Source organism: Numenius arquata, chromosome Z, assembly GCF_964106895.1.
Source record: "Numenius arquata chromosome Z, bNumArq3.hap1.1, whole genome shotgun sequence".
Taxonomy (NCBI): domain Eukaryota; kingdom Metazoa; phylum Chordata; class Aves; order Charadriiformes; family Scolopacidae; genus Numenius; species Numenius arquata.
The window spans coordinates 2,622,413-2,637,836 of NC_133616.1; the positions used below are offsets into that span (position 1 = coordinate 2,622,413).

Consider the following 15,424-nt stretch of genomic DNA (forward strand, 5'->3'; position numbering starts at 1 on the left):
GACAGGGAACTGCTGGAGAGGGGACAGCAGAGGGCTACAAAGATGATGAGGGGCCTGGAGCATCTCTCTGATGAGGAAAGGCTGAGGGACCTGGGGCTGTTCAACCTGGAGAAGAGAAGACTGAGAGGGGACCTCATCAATGCTGAGCAATAGCTAAAGGGTGGGTGGCAAGAGGATGGGGCCAGGATCTTCTCAGTGGTGCCTGGACAAGGGGCAACGGGCACAAACTGGAACATGGAAAGTTACATCTCAATGTTAGGAGGAACTTCTTTCCTGTGAGGGTGGCAGAGCCCTGGAAGAGGCTGCCCAGAGAGGTGGTGGAGTCTCCTTCTCTGGAGACATTCAAACCCCGCCTGGATGAGTTCCTGTGGGACCTGCTCTGGGTGGACCTTCTTTGGCAGGGGGGTTGGACTAGATGATCTCCAGAGGTCCCTTCCAACCCCATATCATTCTGGGATTCTGTGATATGAAGGGATGTGTGTTTCTTCACCATCTCTCTGCTTTTTGTAGTTCTCATCCCTGTCCAAACTGGGTCCTAAATCACTACTGCATGCATGGATGTGCACGACCACTAATGCCTCTTTTGATGCCTCTGGAGGTCCCACGGGACAAACCCACACCCTGAGCGGTGCCTGTCCCATGACATGCCTGTCACCAAACTGTCCTCCTCCTGGTGTCCAGTTTGCCCGTGGCAGTGGCTGAAGGTAGCGGGAACACCCGGAGTGGGACATTGAGTTCAGGTGTCCCCATCCAGCCACTGGCCCGTGGAGTTTGCAGGACCTCAGGTTTTGGGACTGAAAATTTTGTCAGAAAGGGCAAAAACTTTTGGGCTTTGAGCTGGGAATTGGCGGCACCGTTTGCAAAGGCTTTGATTTCAGAGCAAAATGAACTGGGCAATAGCATAATGTTTCTCCGATTTAATTCTTTCTTTTTTTTTTTTTCTTGTTTTATTCATCTATCCGGCAAAGCGTGAAGTCAGTCCCTAGAGGAGAGAAAAAAATCGTAGAGATAATTTGAGTTACGGTTTTACCCGAACTCCAGCGAGCCACACTCCATCTCTCAGGAGCTGTCTTCATGTACTCTTAAACCACTATGACTTCAGGGTGTATCTTCACTTGTTTTGCTGCTTTCCTAATTAATAATTCCTCTCCCTCCCCCTCCCCCCCCAGTTTGGGTGGTAGGTGTGGATTTAACTAGTTTTGCTTGAAACAGGTTGTAGTTCTTCACCTGCACTGGTGGGACCAGGTGGCTTCAAGACAAGTGACATCGGCTGAAGTATGAGCATAAATGCATGTCCTTTCCGATGGGAAACGCATCCCTTGGATGGGAACTGGGTTTCCCAGTCTTGGAGCAAAACCCCTTGGCCCTGAGCTGGGAATATGTAGTGGGATGGAAATCTTAGCGGGAGTCCCTGGGATGATGCGATGCTGCTGGTGATGATGGGAAGAGCTGGTGCTGAGCCTTGCCTGCGTTGGAACTCTGCACCCGCTGCCTGTATCCCGAGGTAGCGTGAAACTGGTCTGGAAGGATTAAAAAGAGCTCCTGTAACACGGGGAGGGATGTTTAAAGGAGTAAATACGTGTCCTGTTGGGATATAGTTGTGGATGCCCCATCCTTGGAAGTGTTCAAGGCCAGGCTGGATGGGGCTTTGAGCAACCTGCTCTAGTGGAGGTGTCCCTGCCCATGGCAGGGGGGTTGGAACTGGATGATCTTTAAGGTCCCTTCCAACCCAAACCATTCTGTGATTCTATATGGAGGTTGTCCTATACATTGATCCAGGAGACAGACAACAGAGCAGCTTTGTTGTGAGGATAGAGATGGAAGAAGCAGCACCCGGTGGCTGCGATAGCATTTTTTTTTTTTCTTTCATTTATTTTTATTTTCTCCTTCTGTTTGGGGTGTGTTGCTGTGAGGACACTTCAGTGTTTCACGAGAGCCGTGTTTGAGCTGCGTGGGAGCGTGTGTTTGTGTGTTGCTGGGGCATCCGCCTTTCCACAAGGAAGAGAGAACCTTGGATTTGCTTAACACAGGGGGGACGTTGCCAAGGCAGGGGAGAAATTCCAACCAGAAGGTGAGGGCTAGAAAAGATACATTTGGTGGTGTGCTTATTTTTATATTTTATTTTATTTTTAGTGGGTGCAATTGCCCTTCTTGCAGCCCTTTCTCCGCTTGGGCGTTTTGATTTCCCTCATTGAGCTCTTCCTGCAGAACACAACAGTATTTTGCTAATGGCATCACCTCCCAAATCTCCTGCGATTCAAAATTCGGAGGTTGATGGAGATGATATTTTCCTTCTTCCTTCGTTATTTAAGCTTTTGTTTCCCCTACATTTAGCGGAGGAAATTGTATATGGGGTTTAGGGGTTGGTTTTCCAGGGAAGCTGCTGTGTGATATAAATAAGAGGCTGCAGGAAGATGTGGAAAGCCCAAATCTCTCTGTGTTTTTGCTGGACAGCTGAAGTTAGAAGGAAATAAAGAGGAAACGGTAGCTGACTGCCCAGTTATATTGTATAAAATATCCATTTTATATATTAAAAAGGAAACCACCTTTTGTTTGAGTTTCCTCAGAGATGCGTTTTCAACCCATTTCAGCTTAGTGATCGCAAAATGTTGCTTATTGTCTTTGTCTCACGGGGGAGAAAAGACAAAATCTATACATTAATTTAGAGTAACGCATCATACAAGTGCGCACCCGAGGCCTGGGAATATGGATGTCCTGGGAGAAGCGGAGCTGGGCACAAATCACATTCCCAAAGACCTGGAAATTACCGCAATGAAATGAAAACGCAAGAGCGGTCCTTCCCTCCAGGAGACCCTTTCTTTGCCCCCTTCATTCCTAAGCAAGTGAGAGTGTATGAATATTTGTTCAGCACTTGAAAGATTTTAATTAAAACTTATTTATTCCGGCTTTACGTCTTGACACCTGGTGGCCGTTCTCCAGGCGTCGTGTCTCCTTGCTAACAAAACCTCATGGCTGGAATTTTTTTAATTATAACCAGGAAAACATTGCTTACTTAAATCCTGGGTAATCAATTTGTTTTTCTTCAGTTGCTTAGCAATGGAAAAAGATGCTGAGGTGGCCTGGGGTTCCGTCAGACCTCTCTGCTTAGAAAGAGCTGAAGAAACTCCCTATAAATACAACTACGGGTCAAAACCCCTTTGAATTAAGCACGTACGAAGTGGTGCTCCAAGAGGATTTTTAACACGAGAGTTGTGGAGAGGTGAGGGATAACTCTACAGTTTGATTAATCCAATTACTTCTTTTTAATAAGGTTGAAAATCCAGTTTGGTGGAGACTGGTAGGTCGTGTGTTACTGCAGTTACAGCCCAGAAGCGGCCGCTGGTTTTAACTTTTCCAGCTGAAATTCCTGATGTCTCTGGCTGCATCCTGTGGCCGCCCTGTGCTGCTGAGCCCGGCTCTTCCCGGGATCGTTTTAATAAAAAATCATTTAATCACTGCACTGGGGAAGGAACACGCTTAGGAATTTTCCTAAAGCATCATGAGGCTGCGTTATAGACAGAGAACTGTGAAAACCTGGGGTGAAAGGCCGTTTTAAACTACTTCATTAAAACCTAAAGGCCATTTTTTTTGCCTGCTTTGTTAAAAATCAAATGTATATGATGGATATTAAGCATTTTTCAGAGCCAGCCTGTGTTCATCAAGGTGCTTAATTGGAGTTCAGGTGGGGAAGGGGACTGTGAAGACAAGATTACGCCGCCGCGCTGCCCAAGGGTTTGATTAATCGAGAATTAGATGAGAGAAAGGTAATTAATGCCAATCGACAGGGATTTGCAGAAAGTAGCTGGGAAGGGTTTAACTTTTGCAATATGACAAGCTGTTTGGTAAAACTCACGCTATGGAGACACTTGACCCTTCCATGAGGGTTTTTTAATTAAAAAAAGCAAAAAACTAAGTCTGTGAAAGCCCAGTAACCTTTACTGGAATAAGAAACCTGGCCACACATGGCTGAGTTAAGACCGTGGTAGACAAGGTCTCATCCTGGTTCCCCTTAGACATCGGGTCAAGGATTTTTTTCCTTGGTCCTGTGCAATTTTGGAATTTATTAATCAATGACTTGAAGAGGTAACGAGCACCCAGAGGAGCTGGGTTGGGTGGGTGGTGGCCGTGAGCATCCCATGGGTGCTGGACCCAGGGGTGATGCTTGGGAAAGGGGTGCTGAGCCCCCTGCTCCAAGCTGCTGCTGGCCTGGTGCCCGCAGCTCTTCCAGGAGGAGCTTCATGCCAAGCACATGATTATCTGGATTGGCTTTAGCACCAGAGTTTTTGGGGTTCCTCAGGGACTCTGCAGTGATCTTGGCGGGGGGTTGCAGAGCATCCCTCTTTTTGGCAGCATGGCAGAAACTGGATGGTGCTGGTAAGTGTCTTGTAGAGCAACTGCTGAACATCTCATAGAGCTGAGCCAGGCCTGGTGGAAGAGAACTCCAGTGCTTGCTGTCATTGGGATGGTGATACGTGGGATGGGACAGGACCTGCAGAAAGGTCTCCCACCCAGCAGACCAGTGGCTGGCGTGTCTTGGTGCACCTCTAATGGTGGTGAATATTGAATTTTGGAGGGGGTTTGCTAGGGTTTGTGGCTGGTTCTCCAGTGGAGCACATGCGTTAAATCCAGGCTTAGACATTCAGAGGGACAGCCCTGCCTTCTACCCTGGGATTTCATTAGGCTCCTAGTTGTGTCCTTACTTGTCCCACTGGTGGCAGAGCCTTTGAAGAGGCTGCCCAGAGAGGTGGTGGAGTCTCCGTCTCTGGAGACATTCCAACCCCAGCTGGACATGTTCCTGTGCAACCTGCTCTGGGTGGCCCTGCTTTGGCAGGGGTTTGGACTAGATGATCTCCAGAGGTCCCTTCCAACCCCATAGCATTCTGTGATTCTGTGATCTTTCAGCCTTCACAGCAACCCAAAGGCAAAGGGCTCCCTGATGTGATGCTGAAAGGCCCTGCTGCAGAAGGAGATAGGCCCTGAGACCCCAGGTGCTGCCAGTTCCAATTAAACAGGCACAACTCTCTTCCTGTAACATCTTGGTCAGCCGTGAGGTGGTTCGTTAGCGGCAATGTAGGCAATAATCATAGAATCATGGAATGGTTTGGGTTGGAAGGGACCTTAAAGATCATCCAGTTCCCACCCCCCGCCATGGTCAGGGACACCTCCCACCAGACCACGTTGATCCAAGCCCCCTCCAGCCTGGCCTTGAACCCCTCCAGGGATGGGGCAGCCACAGCTTCTCTGGGCAACCTGGGCCAGGGTCTCACCACCCTCACAGCAAAGAACTTCTTTCCCAGATCTCATCTCAATCTCCCCTCTTTCAGTGTCAAACCCTTCCTCCTTGTCCTATGGCTCCCCTCCCTGATCACGAGTCCCTCCCCAGCTTTCCTGGAGCCCCTTGAGGGACTGGAAGGGGCTCTAAGGTCTCCCCGGAGCCTTCTCTTCTCCAGGGTGAACACCCCAACTCTCTCAGCCTGTCCTCACAGCAGAGGGGCTCCAGCCCTCGCAGCATCTTCGTGGCCCTCCGCTGGGCTTGTTCCAACAGGTCCATGTCCTTCCTGTGCCGAGGACTCCAGAGCTGGATGCAGTGCTCCAGGTGGGGTCTCACGAGAGCAGAGTAAGGCAGAATCACCTCCCTGGAATGCACATTCCCTCTGGGTGAAGTCTTGTTGACCCTGGCGGAGAGGTTTGGTTTTCTTGTTTTTTTTGAAAGAGTTCAGAACAAATCTTGGCCTCGCAGCCTACGAGGGGATCGCTCCCCAGCCCAGGAGGGACTGTTTCCCACCACCCACCCCCCCCCCACTTCCAAAATTAAGACAAAATTAACTGTATTTGCCCTGTCCCAAAGCACCTGGGGCACTGCCTGCTTTTCCAGCATCTCATGCCTTATTTCAGGAGGGATTTTGCGTTTCAGCCCATTGCTGCAGCGAGAGCGGGGTGGCGTGCGCACCCGAGACCTTGCCGCTGAACCCGTCAGTCTTAATTAAGCCTGTGGTAACGAGCAGCGCTGAGATGCTGCGGAAGAAACGGTAGGGGGAGAGGACGGGAAGGCACGAGTCGGCTGTCAGTTACGTGGGAGACTATCGATTAGTCCTGGAAATCACGTTTAATTAAAGTAAAGCTGTTAAGATGGAAGTATGGGGGGGGATGCTTGGTGTGGGGGTTCACCTGCACCCCCGCTTTGCTCGGTGCCGGTTTTACCTCTGCCGTTGGTGGCATGAAGCTGTTGCAAAGATGAACCGAAGCCTTTTAAACCCGCCTCCCCCCCCCCTACCCCCCTTCGTTAGAAATGCTGCTAACGAGCCGGTGGAGAAATGCTGGAGATGCCGCTTGTCCAAGCTGAGCCGAGTACCGCTCAGCTGCTGTGACGCTTTATGCAAATCATCATCTGAGTTAATTTGAGCAGGGGAATCAAAGTCAGCAAAGAGAAACACAGCAGATTTAGCACCGGCGGGAGACGTGGAGCCCATCCATCAGCGTGACAGCTCTTTTTGGGGGGGGGGGGGGTGAGGGGGGTGAGGAAGAAAAATATCCCCTCTCTGGGAGGCACCAGCTTTGCTGGCTCAAATCCAGGGTCTCCTGCCGGCGCTTCGGGATGTGCAGGGATGCTTCCTAAAATTTAGGAGCCCCCTCTTTGACAGGGGCACTGGGTGTTTGTGTGCTTTCCCTGGGTCCGTCTCTGCGCTGATAGCAAGAGGATGAGGAGGATGGGGAATATGAGGCCACGGGGTAGATTAGGCTCCTCTGCTTTGGGCTGTTTGGGTTTGTGTGTCTTTTATCAGCTCTGGGAAACACAGAAATTGCTCGTTCTCATGTTGACTAATTAGAGATGCTTCTGCAACGTGCCACTCTATCTCCCTTTGCATTTAACGCTCTCGGCAAGTTTACATTTGCATTCTGTAGCTCAAAATGATGGTTTTTGGTTGTGTTTTTTTTTTTTTTTTAACAAGGAAAACACAATACTACTCTTTTTTTTCTTTTTGCCGTATCCCTCGAGCATGATGTTGGGGTTGTGTGTCCCCCTCGCTGTGTGTCGAAATGGTGATTTGCCGGTCGTGACCTCTCTTTTCAGCCTTTTTTGGGGGTTTTATGGTGAAGAAGAAGTGGGTCTTTTCCTATTAGAGCTCCTTGCTGTGGGTGGATGCCTACTGGGCTTGTGCTGGGGATGCTGGGCATCCCAGCATCGGGTACCCGCACTGCAGAAATTGGGTGATGGAGGTGTGTGGAGCACCAGAGCATCCTTGCCCGCTCTATACCAAGCAGTGAAACCCTTTGCCATCCCTTCCTGACTCTCGTTGAGAGTTTTTGGCCACTGATACCCGGCAGCAAAAAGAAAAGCCAATTTGGGGTGAGATGCAGGGGGTCACTGGGTCCTGGAGTCACGGCACAGCTTGGGGAGCTCTGACCTAAATATGGGCTTTGCCTGTCTGTCGGGCAGGGGAGAAATCACTCCCAGGATGAGAAAAATCTCGTTTAGAGGATGGGAAAAGGGAGGATTGTGGTTTGCCATCTGCCTCAATGTTCAATATTGTAAATAATAATTATGAAGTTAATGATCCACAAGTCCCGTAACAGGGACGTTTTTGCCCTGCTGCCGAAGCACCTCTTCTGTACTTTGCTGTGTCACGGGTGAAGCAGTTTTTTTATCTCCTGAGTCACTGCCAAGTGGGGCAGAAGAGATTTTTAAGGCCGTAGGAGCCCAGGAAAACCCAGGAGCCGGTGCTTTTCCATGCTCTCCTGCTGACAGCACCCACCCGGCGGCTCTTCCCGGCACCGAGATGCGCGATGGGTTTGCACAAGCACATTTAGGGCAGCTAAATAACTCCATAAATAACCACCTGTTAATCACGGGGACGTGGGATCCTGCTGTGGTTGGGATGATGCCAAGGGATGGGCAAAAAATACAGCGGGGACCCCAGTTCAGCCCAGTGCAAATTAACGAAGAGAAGTTCGTTTGCTTTAAATGCAGAGCTGGAAAGGGGATGCCGTCAGCATCAACGCACCGTGGCTGCTTCTGGGTTTTTTTTGCTTGAAGGGGCTTTGACCACCAATCTCCACCTCCTTCTCAGTTGATATATGTTCACCTTTGATTTTTTTTTTTCCTAAGTTTTCCTTAACCTGTGTGGAAAAACCTTGGTGGTGAGATAGTATATCTTAATCTTTGTTACTGAATTCCTAATTGCGAGGCGGTCGGTGCTATTGTCTCGCCAGTGCTGTTGGTTTTCTGGCGTGCCCTCCCCTCTGGGCTTGCAGTCCTCTTGGAAAGATGCCCCTGGAAAAGCGCCCTTTATCCAGGAGCAATGAAAACTTCCCAGGGTCGGCTGTGAGTATTGCCATTCCTGAAATAACTCAGGGGATTAAAAAAAACAATAATAATAAGGATGGATTTGCTGACTTCCAGCTTGCTACGAACTTGTAGCAACCACCCAACAGCCCAGGCTAAACTGAGATAGCTAATTTTGAAGCATTTTTTTTCCCTTAATATAATGGAAAATTATACTGTTTTCTTTATTTAATGGAAGTTTATGCTCTGTCCGCACCATTGGTTTAGTTCCTTCTGCGTGTCCTTTCCCGCTGCGCTGGAGCATCCACCGACTACATCTCCCGGAGTTTGCTGGGAATGCCCTTTGGCCAGCACTGGGGCTTTCAAATGGCACCTACCTCTTCTAATTTCATAGAATCATAGAATGGTTAGAGTTGGAAGGGACCTTAAAGATCATCAAGTTCCAACCCCCCTGCCATGGACAGGGACACCTCCCACCAGACCAGGTTGCTCAAAGCCCCATCCAGCCTGGCCTTGAACCCCTCCAGGGATGGGGCAGCCACAGCTTCCCTGGGCAACCTGGGCCAGGCTCTCACCACCCTCACAGTAAAGAATTTCCTCCTAATATCTAATCTCGGTCTCCCCTCTGCCAATTTAAAACCATCACCCCTTGTCCTGTCACTACATCTCCTGACAAAGAGTCCCTCTCCGGCTCTCCTGTAGGCTCCCTTCAGATATTGGAAGGCTGCTCTGAGGTCTCCCCGGAGCCTTCTCTTCTCCAGGCTGAACAACCCCAGCTCTCTCAGCCTGTCTTCATAGGAGAGGGGCTCCATCCCTCTGATCATCTTCGTGGCCCTCCGCTGGACCCCTTCCAAGAGGTCCATGTCCTTCCTGTGTTGAGGACTCCAAAGCTGGACACAGTGCTCCAGGTGGGGTCTCACGAGCGCAGAGTAGAGGGGTAGAATCACCTCCTGTGACCTGCTGGCCACACTTCTCTTGATGCAGCCCAGGATGTGGTTGGCTTTCCAGGCTGCCAGCATGCATTGCTGGCTCATGTTGAGCTTCTCATCCACCAACACCCCCAAGTCCTTCTCCTCAGGGCTGCTCTCCAGCCATTCTCCGCCCAACCTGTATTTGTGCCTGGGATTGCCACGTCCCAGGTGCAGGACCCTGCACTTGGCCTGGTTGAACTTCATGCGATTTGCATGAGCCCATCTCTCCATCCTGTCCAGGTCCCTCTGGATGGCACCCCTTCCCTCCAGCGTGTTGACCGTGCTGATGACACCAAGCTCGGTGGCAAACTTGCTGAGGGCGCACTCTATCCCACTGTCCATGTCTCTGACAAAGATGTTAAATAGCACTGGTTCCAGTACCGACCCCTGAGGAACACTATTCGTCACTGGCCGCCACTTGGATGTTGAATCATTGAGCACAACCCTTTGAGTGCGGCCATTCAGCCAGTTCCTTATCCACCGAGTGGTCCATCTATTGAACCCAGGACTTTCCAATTTTGAGACCCGGATGTCTTGCGGAACAGTGTCAAATGCTTTGCAGAAGTCTAGGTAGATGACGTTTGTTTTAATCTGCGTCCGCAGCGGCATTTTGGCCTGCTAAAATTGAAATCAAATCGGGAGGTGGGGATTGAATTTATTAAGCTTCTGCTTAATCTGGGTGGAATAATGCCAGAGGCTCTGAGAGCACCGGATCGCTTTGGTTTTATTGGGAATCTGGTTTAAAAAAAAAAAAAGAAACAAACATAAAACCAAATAGATTGTTTTATGTTTTTCTTGACAAGCTGAGCATATGGAGCTATTTCTGATTAACGCTAACGCCTCCTTCAAAAGCGTCCTCGAGGATTAAAGAAATGCTTTTCCTTCTGCCCTTCTCGATGGTGACGTGGCAGTGTTGGGAGGTTAAATGACTTCCCCAGGGTTGTATCTCCCGAGCCTGAAGTCAGGCTAATCCTCGGCTCCCAGTGCTTTGAGACAGACCCTCTTGCCCTTTCCTTTCGTAACAAGGTTTTTCCGAAACATCAAGAGGCCGTTAAAGTTAACGAAGCTGGGACGTGGCATATAAAATGCAATAATTATGCTAGAGGTGAGATTATGGAAGTAGAGGCTTGCAGAGATGCTCTCCTCCTGCCTGGGTGGGTACCTGCTTGGGGACGTGGTTTTGGTGACCCGGTGGCTCTCATTTATATTAATTTAATTGGCAAACGGCATGTGAAGCTGCTTTGGAGGGGGCTGGTTGCAGAAGTGGGAGGCGGGGAAGGTGGGCGATGTGAGCGTGGGGCTCCAGCGTGCCCCCACCACGGGCCGCCCCCGAGCCTCGGCAAGGTTTTAATTAAAGCTCGCCTCGTAAAGATCTAAGAATGACAAAGTGCTTTTATTTCAGCGCTGCAGGGTTTGACGTTCTCGGGATTTATAGGTCGAAAGGGAAGGGGTGGACGCGGGTTTGCGGAGCAGCTTGCCCTGCCTGGGGGGCTTTGCATCTCTGCTGGAGCCCGGCGAGGAGGGGAGGATGGTGAAAATGCTGAATAGAAAAAAAAAGAAATCGATCGTGGTCCCTTCTTTGGACGTGTGCGTGCACGCACGAGAGGACAGCATTATAGATGCTTGGGGAAGTACATTCATAATGGCCTATTCTAACAGCCAACAGCTATTTAGCAGGATGGGAAGCGCTCGGTGCTTGTGCTGGAGCAGCGATCCCATTCGGAATCTCCCAGGTGGGGAACAAGTTACCCCCAGGGCTCCTTGAGACCTTGCAACCACCCATGTCTTTCCACCTTCTGTACTGCCTGATCCCTTGCACGTGTGCATATACAAAGAGTCTTGGAGAATCAGTTTTATTATTAAAATGCAGTAATTTTGGGGTTGGGATGGCCGATGGGCTGTGAAATCTTCCACTCCCATGTTTTAAGTCCATCCCTGGGTGGTGGATGCTGGGAGCTGCTAAGTTCCACCAGTGGTTCCCACATCTCACCTGGGTGTCGGATGGCTTCTGGCCATGGTCATTGATGACTTGCCGAGAGGGACCGACATGATCTCTTACTGCTGCTGCAGGTGGACCCACCAAAGCACCAGAAAAACACCACCTGGGTTTTCGGGTTCCTTTGTTGTCAACGTTGCCCCTCTCTGCATCCATCTGTCCAGGCAGGTCTGTGGCCCAGCCCAGCTCCGTGTGCAGGTGGAGAATTTGCAGGACTCCAGCCAAGCCCAGCAATGACTTGTTTCTGAGGCTGCCTTGAGCCGAGTACACCCTGATCCCCGGCTATTCTGGGCATTTCTAGAGCGTGTTTGATCTCTCTTCTGCCAGGAGAGAGCTGGTACCGGATGAAACCACGGCGGTGGGGATGAAAAGGCAGGCAAAGCGCTTTGCGGGAGGGTTGAGAGCTGCAGCAATGGTCCATAAAGTCCTTCCCATAGTGGCGGAGCCTGGAGAAACTGGGGCAAGGAGCAGCGGGTGAGGAAAACCAAGTGATGAAGGAAGAAACTCCTTGGTTCGTGGTCCCACCAAAGATGGGGCTCCTGATCGTGCTGCAGGGATGTTACATCCCTTGCGTGGTGATGGAGGGGGACAGGTGAGATTGGGGTGAGGGTCCCAAAAGGGAAAGCAAAGAAGGCTTGAGGGGTGCTAGAGGTGATGTGCTGAGAAAAGTGTATTTATTTATTTCCTCCCCCCGCCCCGATAAAACTGCTGCTCTGGCAATATATTTGTTTAGCTCCATTAACATCCAAGGGTTCCCGCTGCTGTAGCTATTGAACAACTCTAAAAATAATTACACACAATACATCGGAAAATCTATTGCTCTTCAGCTGCAGAACAGACTGTTGCCTCTTTAACTCTTGGTTTTTCCCGGCATTATTTGGCCGTTTTTTGCCGGGGGTTTGGTTTAAAGATGAGGGACAAAGCCATCTTTGGTGCTACGGTGCTGGTGTCGCTTGGATTTGCTGTGGTTTCCCTCAACGCCTTGTGTCTTGTGTAAGAATGACTTTAGATAGATATTATTTCAATCAACAGGAAGAGTTGGGGGGGGGGAATATGCCCCTCAAAATGCCATTAAATCGATGATCGTTGAAGGGGTTCGTGTTGACTCTGTGTTGGCTGGCTGAGTCCAGCATCAGACTGGCTTTACGGGACTGTTCCCAGCAAAAAAAAAGCCTGACTCAAGGTGACCTCTAGCAAGGATGGAGCAATTTTGGGTTCCTTGGCCTCAGGACGGTGCCCTGGCAGCCCTATGAGCAGGGCAACTGGTACCTGAACTGGTCAAAAGAAAGGTGGATGCAGAGGGTGAGGGACGCCCATACGAGGAGGTTGTGGCGTTACTGCTGGGTCTACAATGCGTTTGTCTTAGCTCCTGAGAGAGGTCTCAGCAGAGCAACAGTGACTTGCTTGGCACGAGGATGTGCTTTTACCCAAACTGGGCAGAGTATTTCTCTCCGCATCATAAAATCAAATTAAATCTCATTAGCAGGAGATGTTGCCGCTCCAAATAAAGCCATAATCTCGTTATACGTGAGCAGTGGCTGCTCCCTCTTGGATTTTGTCCCTTTGTGGACACTTTGGCTGGGCTGTAGGGGTCCACCTTTAGGGTTTCCTCGTGGAGGCCCAAACTTTGGAGATGCTAAAAAGGTTAAATATTGTCTGTAAACGTTTTTTCTGGAGCTTTGAAGCCTGTTTGTAGGTTCGCCTCCGTCTGAAGAAGTTGGATTTGGTGTCTTCTACTGCCTCCTTAGCTCTGCGGTGGTGGGTTTGGGTTAGGATTTGCTCTGTGGGGAGCACCCAGTCGTTTTGTGTAAAAGAAACACACGTTGGTGTACAATCTGCTGGGGGAAAAAATGCGTTATTTTATAAAACCTTCTAGAAGTCTGGTGTTTTGGGTTGGTGGTTTTTTTTTTCTTTCCAGAGAAATATTAGAATATTTTTGGGGGGACTAAAATAAATGGTTTGGCTGCACCGACTTCATAATGAGTGCGGGATTGTATCCGCGGTGAATTAATTAATTAATGATTTAATTTCCTGAGGTTTCCTTGTGTTTAAGCTTTTTCTTTCTTTCCCCCCTCTCCAGTACACCAGGGTTTGGATTCCTGACCCTGATGAAGTTTGGAGATCGGCCGAAATTATCAAGGATTACAAAGAGGGAGATAAAAGCCTCCATCTGAAACTGGAAGATGAAACTGTAAGCTTTTGAACGTCGTTATCCTTTTCAGTTAATTTGAAAGCTTTGAATTAAATGCATGAAGAAGCCTGAGCCATCTCGTAATTTTTTTATTTTTTTTTTTTTTTAGGAAGCATTTTAAAATGTGTTTTATTGCTTTAGCGCTTCCAGCTTTTTCCCTCCCCAGATACTTGTGTTTAAAGTAGGTTGCGAGGAAGCCCTTGACCTCTCTCATCTCTTTCCATCCCCCTGGCAAAGCTGTAATAGTCTGTGATATCAGAATGAGGGTTTGGTGTTGTTTTTTTATTTCTTTCTTTATTTCATAGAATCATAGAATGGTTAGAGTTGGAAGGGATCTTAAAGATCATCGAGTTCCAACCCCCCTGCCATGGGCAGGGACACCTCCCACCAGACCAGGTTGCTCAAAGCCCCATCCAGCCTGGCCTTGAACCCCTCCAGGGATGGGGCATCCACAGCTTCCCTGGGCAACCTGTTCCAGTGCCTCACCACCCTCACAGCAAAGAATTTCCTCCTAATATCTAATCTAAATCTCCCCTCTGCCGATTTAAAACCATCACCCCTTGTCCTGTCACTACACTTCCTGACCAAGAGTCCCTCTCCGGCTCTCCTGTAGGCTCCCTTCAGATATTGGAAGGCTGCTCTGAGGTCTCCCCGGAGCCTTCTCTTCTCCAGGCTGAACAACCCCAGCTCTCTCAGCCTGTCTTCATAGGAGAGGGGCTCCATCCCTCTGATCATCTTCATGGCTCTCCGCTGGACCCCTTCCAAGAGGTCCATGTCCTTCCTGTGTTGAGGACTCCAAAGCTGGACACAGCTGGACAGTATTTATTTCATATAACAGCAGGATTTTAGTAATATCAATTTATGCTTTTTTGGTGCTGAACAAATTAGATGCTGGTGGCATCTACTCAAACTTGGGGACCGATGGGGGGAAAAAAAAAATCACACAGAGCGCAGAAGCGACTGCTCCGCAACAACTTTCTTCACGCCTTAGTTTTTCTCTTTAAGTATAATCTTATGTAAACCCCTTTTTTTTTCTCTCCATTTTTTTTTTTTTAATAAAAAAAGCTCTAGAAGACAAAAATTAAAAACTCATTTAAATGTAGATGTCTTTTAGCAAGTGCTGCTTTCAAATGCATGAACAGCCCGGCCTCACGGCGTGTGTGCGGCTGGTGATAAATCATTCCCGAAGCAGAATGGGGGGGAAAAAGCAACTGATTTCTGTCCCCCACAAAAAGCTGATGGGTGGGACGTCGGGTGACAGCTTGGGGGTGTGTGTGTGATAAATCTGGATGAGGAGATGCACAGATGCCACCTCACTGTCCCTTGGAAGCACCAGGCATGTTCTTGTAGGACCGTGAGTTGCTGTCCCTTGCTTCTTGGTGGGCTCCCTGCCCAATAGCCCTGTGGTAGAGCTCTTCCAGTATCGGATAGCTTTCTGAGGAGGGAAAGGATGGATGATACTCCTCTTCAAGATGCTGTTTTTCCCTCCATGGTGATAAATCTGGATGAGGAGAAGCACAGATGCCACCTCACTGTCCCTTGGAAGCACCCTTGAAAGCACCTCCCCAGTTTGCTCTTCCAGCACAGGGCAGCTTTCTGATGAGGGTAAAGGATGGATGATGCTCCTCTTGGAGAAGTTTTTTCTTCCTCCATGGTGATAAATGTGGATGAGGAGATGTGCAGATGCCACCTCACTGTCCGTTGGAAGCACCCTTGAAAGCACTTCCCCAGTTTGCTCTTCCAGTACAGGGCAGCTTTCTGAGGAGGTTAAAGGATGGATGATGCTCCTCTTCGAGATGCCTTTTTCCCCTTCGTGGTGATAACTATGGATGAGGAGATGCACCTTATGGTCCCTTAGAAGCACCAGGCATCAGATGCCACAAGGATGACCTTCGTGGCAAGTTTTTCACATGCTTTTTCTCTTGCTCCTGAGGCCAGAAGATAGAAACCTTGGAGAAACCAAGCAGCAATGCTCAAACCTT

General features: G+C 49.4%; 1 protein-coding gene across 1 annotated transcript in view; it reads left to right on the plus strand.

Moving 5' to 3' along the window:
* Positions 1–15,424, plus strand: part of LOC141477185 (unconventional myosin-Vb-like) — a 170,368-nt gene that overhangs the window by 20,322 nt on the left and 134,622 nt on the right. Inside the window, exon 2 of the mRNA XM_074166272.1 lies at positions 13,305–13,442. Within this exon, the coding sequence (XP_074022373.1) occupies positions 13,305–13,442 (138 nt within the window). The remainder of the gene's footprint in view (positions 1–13,304; positions 13,443–15,424) is intronic.